We start from the raw sequence: 18,451 nt of genomic DNA, 5'->3' as shown, positions 1-18,451 counted from the left end.
CTTTTAAGATAATCAGTATAAAGTTTGTTCACGATGAACGTAGTCGTAACTGGTGCTGCTGGATTTCTGGGATCTCGCATAGCTGATGTGCTGCTTTCAAAAGATTCCCCAATACTAATAGCAAAGTTGCTTCTAGCAGACGGCGTTCAGCCCAGAATACGAGATGACAAAAGAGTATCTAACATTGTTATTGACCTTACATCATCAGATGCTGCCGAAAAAGTAATTCCTGTCGGTACAAACATAGTATTTCATCTAGCTGCTGTTGTAAGTGGCCATGCTGAATTAGATTTTGATTATGGACTCCAAGTGAATTTTGATGCCACTCGCGCTCTTCTAGAAAGGGCCCGTAAACTTACATCGCTATGTTTTGTATTTACAAGCACTTGTGGAGTTTTCGGAGGAGAACTACCAGCTGTTGTTGAAGATGGGACGGCTACTCAACCTCAAAACACATACGGAACAGCGAAAGCCATGTGTGAGTTGCTTCTAAACGATTATGGAAGGAAAGGTTTTGCAGATACTAGAATAGTAAGGCTGCCTACAGTCAGCGTTCGATCTGGTAAAGCAAATAGAGCAGTCACGTCATTTGCTAGCGGAATCATTCGTGAACCACTGAATGGTGAAGAAGCAATATGCCCCGTGAGTGAAGATTTAGAATTATGGCTCTCCAGTCCGAGTACAGTCGTGCGAAACATAATTCATGCGGCAACTGTTCCGGCCCATGTCTTAGGCCCTTGGAGGGTGATTAATCTACCTGGTATATGCGTATCTGTACGTACTATGATACAGAGTTTACGTGAGGTCGCAGGGGAGGAGATAGCGGCGTTGGTGCGTTTTGAACGTGATGATTTCGTTTCACGTATAGTTAGTAGCCTGCCCGGTAACTTTAATAATACTCGCAGTATGAAGTTGGGATTTATGGTAGATACAAGTTTCCGTGATATTATCCGGTTATATATTCAAGAGGACTTAAAACGGGAGTTATAAAAGGGTTGTCTTAAGTGTTAAAAGTTTAAATTGTTTTATATATAAATATTGAATTGTAAATATTTTCTTACGTATACTTAGTAAAAATGTTAACTTATTCCTGTTTGAGTACCTACTAGGAAGTTTTTAAACATTAAATACATATTATATGAACTAAGATTGTTTACATTATGTAGTTGATAACAAATTGTTTATAAGTAGTTTTATTACATAATCTTTTAAAATATTATCTGTTGTTTATGTTCTGGTAATTAGCAAATCAGAGATAATTGAAAGTCAAAGTTTATTTTATTATCAAAGTGTTCTGGCATTCAGCCAACAAAAGGTGAGAATCATTGCAATGACGGCTGCGTGTTAACAATGTGTAAACTGTGAAAACTTTTTGCAAAAATTACTTTTCACGTTCCAAGTATGAAGTAACAATAAAAATAAAACTATTTTTATGAAAATGGCCAGCTTTACGCTTTGATGTGCTTTCTGCGTTATTGTTAAATGTTTTCGTCTTTATCTACGGTCTTTATTGAGCAAGCAGAGTACCTAATATATTTTTTATCCATCTTTGTAGCTCAGTTGTTAAACGGACTCGAAACGCGATAGAACCGCACTTTAAATGTCAATTAAGAGGTCGGGCGCTTTATTTCCAGAGGAAAACATTCAGCGAATAACAGCAAATAGTTATTTAATTTTACGAATGGTGTTGTTTGACGAAAGAGTCCTAAAAAGACCAATGTTGGCCTAGTTGTATCAGCGTGGGACTCTCATTCCTGAAGTCGTAGGTTCAATCCCCGGCTGATGTTGACGGCTTGCTTGTAGGGTAAAGGAAAACATCGTGAGGAAACCGACATCATCCAAAAAGACACAGAAGGCAGGTCAATTACTTGACTATTTGATAAAATAAATGATCACGAAACAGAAATCTGAGGCCCAGACCTCAAAAGTTCTAGCGCCGCTGTTTTTTATTCTAGCATCCTAATGAAATGAGGAAGCCAATGCGTTGCCAATTTTGTTTTTTTAATGGTTCCTGTAATTCGTCAGTTTAGGTGCCTTCTAGATACAGGTAATAGGGATTTTTGTAAGTTAGTGCCACTGACCGTAATGGATAAAGCATACTGCATACAATAAAAATCTTTATTCAGAATAAAATTTTAAACAATATTATACCTAGGCCTGGGTACAAACGGGACAGGGTTAGCGTCAGGTGACAGCAACAACCTGACATTGACATTTGCGCGTCTCCATCGGTTCCACATGACGTAATGATCTTTCCATAGCAAATAGACGGTCACAGAGTATCCACAGAGCACAATAGCCATAAAGAAGTCCATGGCTGTTTCTGTTATCCGATGTGGTATACCTGTAATAAAACGCAGACGGTCTACTTAATACGTTTAGTCTGTCCGTTTTGTACATTATGAGCTTTATTATTGTATAAACTTATACGATAGCTTTTAAAAAGGATTACCGTAATAGAATAGAAAAGATGCATTTAAAAAAAGCTTTTATGACAGGAGTTCTAAGGGAATATAAATAACTATTAATATAGTTTATAATCTATTATCTGTCAAAAGTAAAAGTTTATATTAGCAATTTCCCGCGTGACGTCGAAACATGCAGCGTAGTTCAAAAATATAGGGATTATTATTTAACATAGAACACTTTTAATTCAATTTAGTGATTGTATTATAATATTTGCGTAGTTTAAAACACCTAGACGTAGCAACAGACGGAAAGCGACTTTATCATAAAATTACTCTGAAACGTTATAATTGTTTTTTTTAAATATAATAGTCTACGTTACTGACGTGTTAAATCTATAGTCGTATTTTTAATTAGACGAAGCCAACTGACAGTAGCTAATGTCACTTTGTAAAATAATGTTGCCATATTTAAAGTAATAGTGATGCGTTCAGTTCTTGTTCAATCAGATGAATGAACAATGAGTGTGAATAGTCAATCATTTCAAACAATAAAAGAATATTATTTCTATTTCAAAATTGTATAAAAGTGCTCTGATATAAGTTAGGTACTAGTACTATGTAACTACAATCAGTTTTTAGACGTCTCATTACAAAGCGCGGCGCGGCGACTAGTGCCATCACCGATCATTAATTCAGGGGTTTTTACTTTGTCACAACACTATTTTTATTTCATTAAAAACTGACAACACCGTAAACGTCAGTTGATATCGTCTAATTAAAAATTCGACTATATGTATTTTATTAGGTCAGTATCAGGTGGCCTGAAAAGTTCGTCGGCTGACACATAGATGGCGCTACCAGTATTAAATTTATATGATGTTTAGTTAGCCCTAACCTTAAAAAGACATCTGTATCAATTTGACAACTTGTACTATTAGTTCTTGAGATGTAGAATTTCGAGTGAAGGGACTTGATTGTTTAAAAAAATGGATAATAAAAATCGTGTTTATAAAGAATACTTTAATCAATAGATTTTTGACGAAAAAAATACTATTGATGCCAAGGCTTGGCTTGATACACATTATTTGGACTCTGAACCAGGAAAATCAGTCGTTGAGAAGTGGTTTGCTAAGTTTAAACGAGGCGAAATAATACATTGATCTTATATTGCAAAATATAACCAGTGAAACATTATCATAGAAAGTTCTTTGTTAAAGTGTCTCCTAGACAAGCTACACCCTCTTAAAAGTTTATAATAATAGCATTAACAGTTTTCAAAGTTCGGGGACGTGATATTGTAAGTTTTTAAAAGTTCACATTACACAGCTTTCGTGAAAAATTATTTACAGTCAAATAAATGTTTCCATTATAAATTAAGAAGTGTTCTAAAATTAAATTCTATAAAAAGTGAACCATAGACTCTGAATTTTTTTTTTCATATTACTGTTTAGTGTTTTCGAAGGAACAATTTTACGTAAAAAATAAAAATAAAATTCAGCAACACACCTTCATCTTTTCTAGCCGCATCGAGCTTACCAAATTTGTTGCCCTCTATAACAAAATACTGTGTGCCCACGATGCACACGGCAAGGAGACCGGCGGTGACAGTTGACAGGAGCCAGAATATGAGACAGTCCGACTGAAAAACAAAAGAAAAATTAAAACAATTACGGCCCATGGCCACGGCCCATAATACAATAGTGACCAGCTGACACTATTTTAAAATATTCCTCAATAAAGATACTGCGTAAAACAATATTTAGAGTCCTTGATTTTACCAATAAACCATTTTCAAAGTTGCGCTAAAAATGTATTAAAACAAAAAGGGAACATGAGGTCTTAACTAAACAATAACATTAAAAAGGTTGTATTACATCTGTATAATAAATTACCAATATCTTGCTGGAGACCAAAAGAGATTGTAACTCCATTTGGTCGACAGCCTCTCTTGTCTAATCATAGACACGCGATCCCATTCACCGTTCGACCAATCACGTACAATTTTATCAACAAAACTATAGAAATTGCTAGCGATTTTAACGCTGTCGGTGAAATAGGTTATCGGGAATCTTAAGAGCAATCCTTTTATCAACACCCTTGTCTATTATCCGAGGAAAAATGTCACCAAATACGTTTATATTTAAAGTCATACATATTTAGGTAGGAGGTAAGTACATTCATTTGATTGAAATAAATGTATTTAATCTATGATAAGATACAGATCACTGCTTTAACTTATTTTGGGGCTAATACTTAACAATATTCTTTGTGTATAAATTTCCATTCGTTAGTGAGGACATAACATTCATTTTCGTAATAATTCTTCTATAATATTACGTAGAATACAAGATTTTTCTCCTTTTAAATTCCATTTAAAGCTTATCAATTCTCGAAAACGAAATTGGTATCTACATTTATAGGGTATGGAAGCTTATGGGATATAGATTCTTTCTTTAAGTAAAGCGGTTTATAAGACAAATTAGAACGACATAAAATACGTCGATAATTTCGTTATAGACACTAGACAGGACGTGAACGGGAAAGGGGGTAATTGAATGAGACATGAAGGAGATCCAATATGTGCCCGCCTCGAAGCTGTCAATCACGATAAATTATATTTTTTGTTAAGGCGCCATCTTGTCATAAAGCAGGAAAGTGTTTTTAAAAATATAGTTTTGCAAATTTACACAGCTATTATCTATACAAATATTTGGGGGTTATTAGACAATTTTTAATGCAATTATTTATCTATAGAAATCAAACAAACAAGTATTATTTAACTCTACTGAAAAATTCATATTAAATATTAATAATTCCAAGAAGCCGCCAAAACGCTTCTATATCCAAGATGGCGTTGCACAAGTCATGTAAACACGTAAACAAACTTCGAGTTTTTTTTACACATATTATATTTTGATCTAAAAGAGCCTCCGTCACGATTAAAATCTAAAATAGTATTAAGATTAGATAGACGAGGACACATTATTTACGTTTTGACTAATTTGTGACCGTTTCGAAAAAAATCGTTATTTATATCATTTAATTTAATAAAATATGATTACTCACAAGTTATTTTACTCAATAATGCCCTTTAAATTCATGTTTTATACAAATTATTCTCAACAAAACTTTATTTTCCTGTCAAATAGCTTATTCTAACTCCTTAATGGTAACGTTGTATATTACGAGTATATAAAAATAGCATTTGTACATATTGTCTATGCCAATAGTCTTGTACTAAGTGATGTTGTCAAAGACATTTTAGATGTTGTCTATGTAAGCATAGAGACCTACATTACATCTGCCACACTCCTGAAACTGCTTAGTATAGTGCTTTTCATGAAAGAAGTCCCGCGGTGATTTTTGGAACTAAATTTGACAGGTCGGCAATGTTGTCATTTGTCGATGTTATCAAGTTCGTTTGTCGTGGTAGATTTTTGTGAATTTTTAACTAGCTTAGTGCATTTTAAAGATTGATTACAATGCCAAAAGTTGTAAGAAGTTCGGCTCGAGAAATGATATAAAGGTGAAAGAGTTCTGTGAAGCGGAACATAAGAATCAAGGTGTTTTAATACCACTAAACAATGTTCGGAAGAGAGTTGGCGCCATAACGGGTACTTTTTAGAGTTGCCATTTAATAATTTTTTGCTGTATTGATGGGACTTTTATGATATAAATTCGTTTTTGCGACAAAATTGAATAAATACATAACGTGATGAAACTAGGTAACTGAAATTAAAACATATACTTATTACATATTATATAAGCATTACAAACTTAAAGTTACTATTATTTTTAATTGTTCATAATTTAATTGCAGGTGGGTCAGAGAAAACTGTAACAAGAATTTCAAACGAAGGTATAATAGCGGCGTGTACTTCGATAAAAATTGTAACCCAACAAGTATGCAATAAAACTCTGAATAAAAAATTGTATTGCTTTTCTTTACCCTATTTTCTCATCTTTTCCCTGTAAGTAGGTAGAACACCGCTAATATAAGTAAATAAAAATATACTTTTTACATAACAGAAATATTGTTTCATTGAAGTATGCAGAAAATAATATTTGATAAATTACATCTGCTAAATGTAAATAAAAAAGGTAAATTTTTTACTCATAAATGGCAACATTACGTTATGCGATTGCAGCGCCGCGTCTGGGGGACTTCTTTCATGAAAAGGACTATACATATTATTGACACAGACTATAATATAATATTAATTAGGTACCAGTAAGTTAATAAAAATATTTTAACTTATTAATGAGAGCGATTAATGAATATTTTACGAAGTTGTTAAACTTCCTCGCTATTGCTTCCTGTTTCAAAATAATTTTTAATTAAAATCCTTCAAGATTACGATATGGCGTACAGCGTGATTATTCACAAAAGGCCGGAATCACAAACGGTTGACGCGATTATGACTTATTATAGATTATTGTATTGAAAACCTAATAACAGAAGTATGACCATGCATTAGTCGAATGAAATAGCGTAGATACACTATACAAAATGCATTTGGGTTCGAACCTTCAAAAACCCAAATTATTATTATTGATGTATACTTTTTTTTTTTTTTTGGAGTTTATGGCCTGGTATCTAGACTTTTAGGCCAAGTCTATGTATAGATACTTTATGAAATTGTCAATCCACAGATAAGACTACATATAAAAAAAACATCTATCCAGGCCAGCCTATTACCTAACGTACTATTATTGTATAGGACAGGTGTTCTCGGCTTATTAGCTCCTTGTATCGTCAAAGGCGGGTCTCACTTACAAAATTTACATACAAATGGATATGTTACTACAGCCAATTTCACCTCAGCTCCTAATTTACTATTTCCACTGACATTTTATATGTGCAATTTGGACAATAAAGAAGATTGTGATTTTCTTTGATGTTTTTTAAATTGAAAAATTAAGCTAATACAGACTAGTTTATTTCATTTAAGATATTTTATTTTTTCGTCAACATAGGACATAATACTGTTAATCCTGAATTTGTGTGTTCTAACTCCGGCTTTCTACGAATGGATATTTGTTTTTGAATGCGCAATTAACTCACTTCTCACTGCACTTCCTCGTGCGGTTAAGGTACCTAAACATCATGATGAAACCGGCATGTCTTAGACTTTAAAATCGACGATCTGTGTTTTTTAACCCTTTGTTTGTATCTCTGTTGAGGCGAGTGTGGGGGAGCCCTAACATGCAGCATGCATGCATGCTGGTGGTAATAGAGGGAAGGCCGGCTTGCCCTTGCATGGGTGATTGTAATGAACTGCACGTGCCTACATGGTAAAAAAATCTGTGTGGTTTTGTTGCGTAAATAAATAATTTAATTTAATTTTTATGGTTGAGATTAACAATATGATGGAATTGATCGTCTGCTTAAAAAAAAATTTGTGTGTTTTTGTGTTTTCTGATAATCTATTTAAATAATTAACATTTTATTCTGAATTTTGAGGATTAGTAGTTAGTGTCTGTAACGTTTTTTTTACCTTGAATTAACCGCAACGTCAAGTAAAAGTACTAGGCTGTCATGAATTCAAAGAAGCATTGACGCGCGTAGAGGCAAAGTCAATATGCCCTTGTGACATGAAGAGCGCAATAACGATTACTTGTTCTTGAGGGATTCATAGTTATATATAGTATAATATATGCTATAAAGTTTCACTATTCATTAATGTTATTAGTCTGATACACAAAACTATTAATGATAAAAAATGTATTATAATATGTACAAGCTCGCCTAACATAAACTCTTGACTAAAACAAGTAACTAATAAATATATTCAATCGAATTCGCGCTATAATATGAAAACAAAATGATATTTTTAAACATAAAAACTAATCTAAGGCTGTAATCAATACAAGCAGATTCCAAATTCAAACGTAATTTTTTTTAAATATTACCACAGAATCTACGACGTGTACCAAGTGTATATTGGAAATAAAGCAAAAATATGTCTGCCAGGTGTCCCATCTGAGGGCTATGGGATTCCATACATACTAGAGACCCAGCAATTGAATTGCGTATGGCAATACTATAAAATTTGATTTACAAACTCAAGTAAGTAAGACGATATATTTAAAGCGACAAGGGGCGAGCTATAAACAAACTGTACCGACACAAATGGCCTTTTAAAAGCCGTCGGCCGATTGGAATCGTTCAGAAAAAATTGTTACAAAAAAAAGAAATAAAATTGGCGTGCGGGCAAAAATGTGAAGACGAATCACCTTCGGTCCGCTGATCGCAAATGGTACGCGATGGGAAATGGACCGGGTGTTACGGTGACCATTATTTTGATATTTTTAATTAATATTTTGTCATGTGACGTCTCGTTATTTTCCAATGTCGGGTGAACACATTTATGTGTCTGTTTTATTACGTACGATGCTAGGATTGATTTACATGAAGTGTAACAAATTCGCACTATACAGGGTGTCTCAAAAGTCGACGTCAAGTCGAAATTTTCTCATAGGTAATGCCACACCAGTTATCAGAAAAATTAAAAAAAAAATTAAGTCATGTATTTTTGAAGTTATGGAAATTTTCCTTTTATTCCAGAAAATGTACACCATGTGACAGTTTTTTCATTCCTGTTGTTACAAATATTTACTTTTTGAAGTTAAAAGAAGAATAATAAAAATATGAAAAAAAAAAATAAAATAATGAAACATAAAATTTATTTTAATTCGTCCAGCAAAGCGGGCGCGAAACGGCTAGTAATATATAAAATAACTTTTATGGCAACGCCCGTGTTCAAGAATTAGACTCACTTCCACTTTTTGGTCAAGATTGAGACAAATATTTAATACAAGCCACAACGGAATTTTGAGTATTGAGAGGGCCCTTCCGCACACTCTGTTGAACGCACTCTACAGAATTCAAACTGGCATTTTACATGGTATTATAACGCTCCCGGAAACTCAAAGGAAACTAAATACTCCCCGAACATTTAACATTGCTTTACTTTGACCTTGAACTGAAATAATTCGGGTCAAGGTCGAGGCAGAGTCCGAGGACGCGTGCTTCGTTCGACCAGAGCTATCAACTTTATATTATCTTAAAATAATTAGTGCTTATTTACACAAAACAACGTCTTGAACGTTATTGGCGGTTTACGGACGATAATTTTACATGATAACGTCATAAGAAAACATTGATAAATAATTGCATACTTTTATGAATTGAATCGAATTATTATCATTATTTTGTATAATACAAAGGAGTTAATTAAAAATTATATTTTTTCGATAAATTAACATATAGTTGCACTCGTTAATACAAATATTTTATACTTTTACTTAAATTATATCGATTAATTACAATTAACAACTTAACAAATGCGTCACAAGCCAAACTCTTATGCCGATCGTGCCTCTCTATCGTGCGTCACGTTCCGCCTGAACCGAGCGTAGCGAGAGTGCAATGACAATGAGTCATGTTGCGCTCGGCTCAGGCGGAACGTGAGAATGAGTCAAGTTTTTTTGTACGTTCAGCCGGCGTTCATCAATTTATAGGACGTTATCACGTCAATAACTTTCGAATTAGAAGTTCAATTCTGGTATTGTTATTGCAAATGCTGAAAATCCATAAAACATGCAAAACCATAGTCACAATATGCGATCAAAATGAGTCACCTGTAAATGGCTCCTATTTCGCGGATTGCCGAACCATAGTCGAAGCGCTTGCAACACTGTGTAACGAGGTGTGCGTATCGCCGGATAACTGAAATAGTCAAATGGAATTATAGCAGACATAATAAAAATGCAGCCAATTATTTTTTATTGTAGCCTTTTTATTTCCCACACAAATTATTCCATAAATTATTGAAAAATATTTTACATAAATTCAACGATCACTATTCGAATGTATAAATTGTTAAATAACACTTTTAGAGCGCGTGACATCGTAATTAACTTTTTCATCATCTTAGTTAATCGTTTGTTATTTTTGGAGATAAGTGCGAACGGACGGTCAAACAATATATCTTTTATTTAAAGCACTAGAACATATTTTAATAGAATAATTCGCATGCGAAATCAAAATATAAATAAAAGTTCCCACCAGCCATTGTCACAATTCCAATTTCGAATGTATTCTTGACAATTCAATAAAAGAAAGGGCATAGATCAAAATAGAGTAAAGTGAAAAAACTCCCGCCAACGTTCGGATACTCGTACGTGCACAATGCACGGTACTCTTAATCCACTCGATTGTACGTAATTAGTGATTGTGATTTATCTAGCTCCACATATCCGATCCATTGAGTTCCAATTCGATTTTTAACTAAAATTCTTTTAAGTTTCTTTGTTTCATTACAGCGCAATTTCTTTGTATCATTCTAAGAATGTGAAATGATTTATTGCTCTAATGGTTTCTTATTAAAGTATTTTCTAAACTTTTAAATTAGATCAGCTAAAAGATACAGATTAAACTGTAAAAGGCTACGTAGTTATTTTGTATATACCCCAGATAACAAGCACATCATTACACAAAAATTGTTTTAACAATACTTCAGTATATTCTTATCAATTTGAACACACAAAATGTAGATAATTTTGTTCACATTAAATGTAATATATATGAAAGTTTGTTTAACGCGCACGTTCTGTATTTAAAACATTTGTTACGAGTTATAGATTTGTCTATTGGTATAAAGCGTATATGACAAGGAGGGAGGTTGTAGTTTATTGTTTATCAGAATGCCAAATCGTAAAATGACTGCTTTACGACTGATTTGAGCGCGACCGCCGCTGCGAAAACGGCTGTGAGAGTTCGAAAAGTGTGTTACAGAATCGCCGCAAGGCTGGTTTAGGTAAAAAACTGATGTCACTGACATAAAAATTTAAGTCATATACGCTTAATACCAATAGACAAATCTATAACTCGTAACAAATATTTTAAATCGAATCGCAAGGTAGAATACAGACGATAGTTCTCAATTAAAAGTAGTGACGGAACCAAACCACCTCAGCTCTTTTGAAATGAAACTATTGTAATACCTGAATCCGCAGAGTTCGCAATGATTCCTTCCAACTTGATTGAGCCACCTCTCCAGGCAAGATAAGTGCACATTTGCTAAAGAGCCCTTGCAATTGCACGGAGATATTAACCTGAAAACAACGAACGGTTTAGTGACCTACTTTTTTAACGATTCAACAAAAGAGCATGTATGGCGCAATTTTCTACAATACTACTGATCTGTTTTTTTTAATAATAATATGACTGGACAATTCACACCAATTGACCTAGTCCAATGCTAAGCTGGTGAAGCTTGTGTTATGGGTATGGGGATATACATACATATTATAGATAGATAGACATATAAATACATATTTAAACACCCAAGACTTAAGCACAACACCAAATGCTCATCACATCGACGTTTGTCCGAACCCGGGACCCATGGATTCGAAGTCAGGGGTATCAACCACTAGACCAATGAGTCGTCTAGAATGCTTTGAATGCAATTTTCATGATTATATTAGATTGAATAAACATCTTAACAATCTATTTAAAGATAATAATTATTACATATTTTTGGTAAACTTTGGACATTTAAATTATTATAATTCCTTTTATTAACATAAACGGAAAAGTAAGTTTTTTAGGATTCTCGCTTAAATACTAAATTTAAATGCATTTTTGGGATTAAATCTTATATCGCGTGACGAATTACGCAAATGTTTTTATATTTTAATCCCTTTCAAATTTACTAAATCGACTATTAAAACAATGTTTATCCAAAGCCTATTATTAAATTAAGCTCCAAGCCGCAAAGTTTATGCAAACACCAAACAAATCCTCAACGGATGAATACATCAAAATTAGGCAAAGCGATCTTTGCGAAGTTTCAGACCCTTCCGATACAATTTGTATTGAACTTTATTGTCTAACTTTCTAACCTCTCACGTCCTCTTGTCATGCAAATTCTACAAACATTTGAGCCAATACTCGAAAGAGAGTCCCTTTGAGTTACAAACTCAGGTTTATCAGAACCAGACTTCTTTCTTTCCTTAGATTGCTTGGGATCTACTGTAACTTCGTTTGGAACTTTAGTTGTGCAAGTTGCATTTGGAATGTTCAGAACAACATCATTCGTTATTGCAACGCTTTGGTTCAATCTATCTTGACTAACTTTATGTTTAAAACAAGACGCCATAAATTTCTTTAGTTCGATAAGCGTGGCTGAATTGTCGTCTTTCTCTATTTTATCTAGAATAGGAATGTGTAGTTCCCTAAAATTTATGTTTTGAAGTGGATTTTTCGGCTCGGAGCTTAGGGAAGTTAGTTTGAGTGCGTTGGTTAAGTCTTCGGGAGTTATGTTCCGAATGTTGTGTTCGGACTTCGATCTGCCTGAGTTATTGAGATGAAGTTTTGAGTTGTGAGGTGGGGATACCGATCCCGGTAAAGCAAAAATTCTCGAAGGGCCAGCGTCATTTTGTTCAGGTGATATAGGTTTCTCTAATATATTTTTAGTACATTCTTCTTGATTACTTCCGATGCGTTCTGGTTGAGATTTTTCCTCGTCGTCCATTAAAATGTTTGTTACATTTGTGTTGAATAATGATTTTTTTATGGAATTTACGAAAACAATAATTCTTAAATATTATAATAAATCTTGTATGAATAGTGTTGACAACTTCAACTTGACACGGTTTGACGTACAATAACATTTGTTGTGCGAAGTGACAGGAAAAAGGATGAGAAAAAATATACAGTTAATTGAGATCATCGAAAGCTCCTACACATAAATCACAGTAACGCATGTTGCAATTATTTTTTAAATTTCACTTTGTTCTTAAATTATTCTTAATTGTATTTATTATCTATAACTAGTATCTGTCATATAAAGTACAAAATAGTTACTAAATTACTGTGGCGAAAATTATTTGGCGAAATTCTGTTGGACTATATAATAATATAGTGATATAGTGCAATATATAGTGCTTTTCATGAAAGAAGTCCCGCGGTGATTTTTGGAACTAAATTTGACAGGTCGGCAATGTTGTCATTCGTCTATATTATCAAGTTCGTTTGTTGTGGTAGATTTTTGTGAATTTTTAACTAGCTTAGTGCATTTTAAAGATTGATTACAATGCCAAAAGTTGTAAAAAGTTCGGCTCGAGAAATGATATTAAAGGTGAAAGAGTTCTGTGAAGCGGAACATAAGAATCAAGGTGTTTTAATACCACTAAACAATGTTCGGAAGAGAGTTGCCGCCATAACAGATACTTTTTAGAGTTGCCATTTAATAGTTTTTTGCTGTATTGATGGGACTTTTATGATATAAATTCGTTTTTGCGACAAAATTGAATAAATACATAACGTGATGAAACTAGGTAACTGAAATTAAAACATATATTACATAAGCATTATAAACTTAAAGTTACTATTATTTTTAATTGTTCATAATTTAATTGCAGGTGTGTCAGAGAAAACTGTAACAAGAATTACAAACGAAGGTATAACAGCGGCGTGTACTTCGAAAAAAATTGTAACCCAACAATTATGCAATAAAACTCTGAATAAAAAATTGTATTGCTTTTCTTTACCCTATTTTCTCATCTTTTCCCTGTAAGTAGAACACCGCTAATATAAGTAAATAAAAATATACTTTTTACATAACAGAAATATTGTTTCATCGAAGTATGCAGAAAATAATATTATTTGATAAATTACATCTGCTAAATGCAAATAAAATAGGTAAATTTTTTACTCATAAATGGCAACATTACGTCATGCGATTGCAGCGCCGCGTCTGGGGGACTTCTTTCATGAAAAGGACTATACCTATAGACTTGAAAGTCAACGGACTCAAAAGTGCTTTAGCACTTTTTTAATATCAATAAAAAAAAAAACGAATTTTAACGCAATAAAGACTCCTTCGTCAATATCTATAAAGAAAATACTGAAAGTCATATTAGACTTTGACAATTGTCTATCATTATTATTCAAGTTTGATTGGAGTATACAAACACAGCCTGCTCTGTATAAAGTACAGCATATAAATTCCATCTCACACTTCATCCTTCTTAGGCAATTCATTTACGATCTCCGCCATTAAGTTGTGGAATACGCTGCCCGACTCCGTACGATTGGCTACCTCTCTGTCATCTTTTAAAACTCTTCTGTAAAATCATTTCTTAACCTTATCCTATCCTGATCAATCGTGACTTGTATAAATCTTATGTTTCCTTTCACATCACTATTCGCTGTTCATGTATTTGTAAGACTAGCTTTTAAGTTTTTAGTCTATTTTTTTTTGTATTACTTTAGATTAAGGTACTATATATATATATATATTTTATATAGCATTTGGTTCTGCACTTCTCGCACGAATCATGTTTCTTTTTTTTTTAGTTTTTTCTTTAACTAGGGTTGCCTGGAAGAGATCGCTTATTAGCGATAAGGCCGCCCGTTGCATCCCTTATAATTTTTTTGGTATTGTGTTTCATTCTTTTTATTTTGCAACGAAGTGTAAATAAGTAAATAAATAAAAATAAATATAGGTATGCATAATTTATGAGGAATTAAAAGTTAACTTTATAGTTTCCTTTTTAAAAATATCTACAAAAGCTCTCGTTCTTTTTACACGATATTATAAAATGTTGAAGTAATTTATTCCTAAGTGAAGTATAGAGCACTTAATACAAGGTTTCAGAGGCCGGGCTTGCGGGACGTCTGTGGTGACAAACTGAGTGCAGACAACCTATTCATATTATGTTCTTTTTGATCGTAGCGATAAAGTTAAGAGATTTTCTTACTTATTTTAAAAGTAACAGATAAAACGACATCAAGCTTCAACAGAACTATTCTCAAAACAATGATAGGGATACGGGCAACTGTGTCTTTAATAAACATCTCTTTGTCCTAGGCACGACAATCAGTCAACCACGTAGTCCTGGAAGTAATGAGGTCACTCCGTGAAGCCTGCGAAATGCCCAGGAGTCTTCTGTGCTTCTGGAAGGAGCTAGGCTGGCTTAGTTAGCCAAGACTAACGCACCAACCATATACCATACCATTTTAAAATTGGTTTTGAGTTAGAGCGGTTAAATTAAATAACTCATTGTAATTTGAGTGAACCCATGAACATTGTTTGAATTTGCGTAGTAAACATTGTAATGTTAGTTTTGTATGTTTATGCAGCGATGTGCTAATATAAGCAATAAAGTAATTTTTTAAATTAAGCTTTTAAATAAGTTATTTAAAAAGGAAAAAATAACGAAACAATTTATTAACCAACGTGCCTATGATAATAGTCTAAAGAAATCCGTGAAAATCTCAAATATTTTAACCGATATTGATTTAAAACTTGGACTTGGAAAAGTCCCAATTTATTTTCAATCTGAATTTCCGAGAAATTACCCACAAATATTTCTACACTTAACATTACTCGTTTCTTCATCATACTCCGTGGCGGGATGAGGACAAGGATATGCTGTTACCGTGTCCTGCCTCGGGCGATTGCTGGTGGCGACGTGGGGTTTTAGTGGGTATGCACAACAGCGAGTCCCACATAACCCTTCACCATGAGGCAGTCGTGCCGCGGGAGGGTAAGAAAAATACTTACAAATTAACAAATTCTCCTTCCGTTGCCTAATGACTTATGTAACCTACTTTTTTTAGTGTATGTTTGTGTATAAGGTAACGAAGTGTAAATAAATAAATGTTTTCCAAAAATACATATACAGTAGAACTGTTAACGGAATTAAAAATATAAATATACTTAACTACAATGTCTTCTATCTATAAATCATGCAATCATAATGTCGAAATAAAAGTTAACCGTTGTAGCAGTTAAATTTAATTTAACCGTAAAACCACCCTACTTTTTACGAGTAATGAGAAGTAATTACGAACGATAAAAAACATTGTAACGTATAACTGTTTAATTTTAAAAACTTGATTAAGTGGGATTTTATCTCATTGTTAAACTCATAATACGGACGTTTCTATGTTTAAAATAAATACAATTTCGACCGATACCCTTGTTTCATTCCTAACTCTATGGACATAATATAACGGTCTACTATAAAGCCGACCAATCAGCGCGCGAGGTGCGTAACCTTTCACAATTTGACGATTTCACTTCGATAGATTATAATCTACCGAATAATAATACGTTAAATTGTAAGCAGTACCTTGAGTTCACAATCTTTCGACAGTTTATAATCTCGCGAGATAGATTACAATCTAACGGTATTTACAATTTTACGTTAACATATATACTTTACCTATATAAATAGAGTTATTTTGAGTTTGAGTTTGAATTGAATTACTCCCCTGCGGGGCGTGGGCCCTACGTCGGGAAACACTGCTTTACACTAAAAAAGTTTGCCTAGTATTGAGATAAAAATGTAACCATAATTATAAATAGGTTTTTTTAACAATTTGTTCAACGTTGCCTGGCGCACTTAAAAGTTAAAACCTGTTTTAATTATATTAAACTAATGGCTTTTACAGGTTAAATAAAACGTAGAGTGTAATACCAATGGAGTGTACTAACTTTGTTCTAGCTACAGCTATAGATTAACTTTCATGCCTGGGGGCGCTGAAAACCGGCCCATCACCAACTGAGCAAAACTTTACTAACAATACGTTTCTGACAGTATGCCTTTCTAACGAAAGTCATATTAGGTGCTAAGTCTCGAGTTAGGTACAACTTAACCGATATATTAAGGATGTGAAGTAGGTATATAAAACTATTTAATAATAATAATATATTTATTCAAGCCGATAATCATAAGTCCCATTGGTTATTATTGTGTCAATTACAATATTATCCTAAATATTATATTTTTAGCTTTAAAGCATATTCAATCATAAAATTGTAAAGGCGCTCCCGCGCATGCGCCTAACCAGAGATAAAGCTCGCTTGCGCATCGTGGCGTCAACCTGCACAACCAAACATTGTACGCATTTAAGTCCAGTTAGTAGTTAGTAGTGTGAACTCTATTTCCGCACTCATTTGGTCCATTATGCGTCCTGTCCTGGCTAATTTAGTCAGCCTATCTCCTTCCAGAAGTTCCCTAGACACTTCGCAGGCTTCACGGAGTGACGTCACTGCTCCGAGGTTTTCTGTTCGTTGGGAAACCACAGCCACGCATTCCAGGACTACATGGTTGACTGATTCCTCTGCGCTGAAACAGCCTCTGCATAAGGGGCTGTCTGTTGCGCCTAGGACAAAGAGATGTTTGTTAAGGAGAGAGTGACCTATTATATCATTATTTGATTAGTTCTGTTGAAGCTTAGAATTTTACTGCTGGTAGTGGCATTTTGGTCTGTATGCAGTTCACATTTTAGTCCAGTTTCACTTAATTAGGACATAAATAAACTGTTATTACAAACAAACCGTTCCGTGTTTAAGCATTTCCTTTAATTAATGTCGCAAGTTTCAAATTTAATGCGAAATCTGGTTAATTGTCATTATTTTCTCCCGGTCGACGGTTTTTCAATTTGGTTCGGGCTAATTTTACAATTTTATAAAATGATTATTGCGACACTCCAGTTGCCTTTGTGAAAGGGAAATATTTTAATTAGTTCATAGCTGATATACTGACATGGCACGAACGTGGTTGGTTTGTTGGAGAGTGAAGCATGCAGTAGTTTTTTCTTAATACACGCACTACTAAACGAAGCAGTAGATGTGATTCAACACCACTATAAAAAAAAATTAAATGCTAGATTCGTTCTGTTTGTTATATAAGAAACGGCTCATCTGAGGTTTAATGGTACCGCCTACTGTGTGTCCCAGAGTGTCCTCTCTCAATGCCAGAGGGCTCGCGAGTGCGTTTCCGGCCTTATAATAAACGGACGCTCTTTTCTTGAACCCTATGTTCTATAATAATCCATAGGTGACTGTCTACCAATGTCTGTAAGTCATAATTTTACGAGTTATTAACGCTAGTACAGTAAAATAATAAAATTAGAATGTTTCAAAGTAAAATCAATGTAAATAAATAATTAGATTGTTTCAAAGTCTGATGCGAATACGCTTAGAGCAAGATTGAGTTGCTAAGTATGGCTTCCAACT

General features: G+C 33.7%; 2 protein-coding genes across 5 annotated transcripts; one reads left to right on the top strand and one right to left on the bottom strand.

Moving 5' to 3' along the window:
* LOC125059302 (D-erythronate dehydrogenase-like) lies at positions 1-1,032 on the top strand. The gene has a single exon (XM_047663675.1). The coding sequence runs from the start codon at positions 34-36 to the stop codon at positions 988-990; it is 957 nt and encodes a 318-aa protein (XP_047519631.1). The 5' UTR covers positions 1-33; the 3' UTR covers positions 991-1,032.
* A 1,068-nt stretch (positions 1,033-2,100) lies between these two features.
* Positions 2,101-13,058, bottom strand: LOC125059413 (E3 ubiquitin-protein ligase MARCHF2-like). Of its 4 annotated transcripts, none has more exons than XM_047663826.1 (5): positions 12,321-13,058; positions 11,418-11,528; positions 10,053-10,140; positions 3,915-4,047; positions 2,101-2,365 (listed from the first exon to the last, which is right to left on the bottom strand). In XM_047663826.1, the coding sequence occupies exons 1-5, from the start codon at positions 12,950-12,952 to the stop codon at positions 2,136-2,138; spliced, it is 1,194 nt and encodes a 397-aa protein (XP_047519782.1). In that variant the 5' UTR covers positions 12,953-13,058; the 3' UTR covers positions 2,101-2,135. The 4 variants fall into 4 exon arrangements, with proteins under 4 accessions (XP_047519782.1, XP_047519783.1, XP_047519784.1 ...); XM_047663827.1 differs by having other exon boundaries at positions 2,101-2,344; XM_047663828.1 differs by having other exon boundaries at positions 3,945-4,047.
* Positions 13,059-18,451: the final 5,393 nt, after the last annotated feature.

The sequence above is a fragment of the Pieris napi genome, chromosome 19 (assembly GCF_905475465.1).
Source record: "Pieris napi chromosome 19, ilPieNapi1.2, whole genome shotgun sequence".
NCBI classification, from domain to species: domain Eukaryota; kingdom Metazoa; phylum Arthropoda; class Insecta; order Lepidoptera; family Pieridae; genus Pieris; species Pieris napi.
This window is presented reverse-complemented; position numbering and strand designations above follow the sequence as displayed.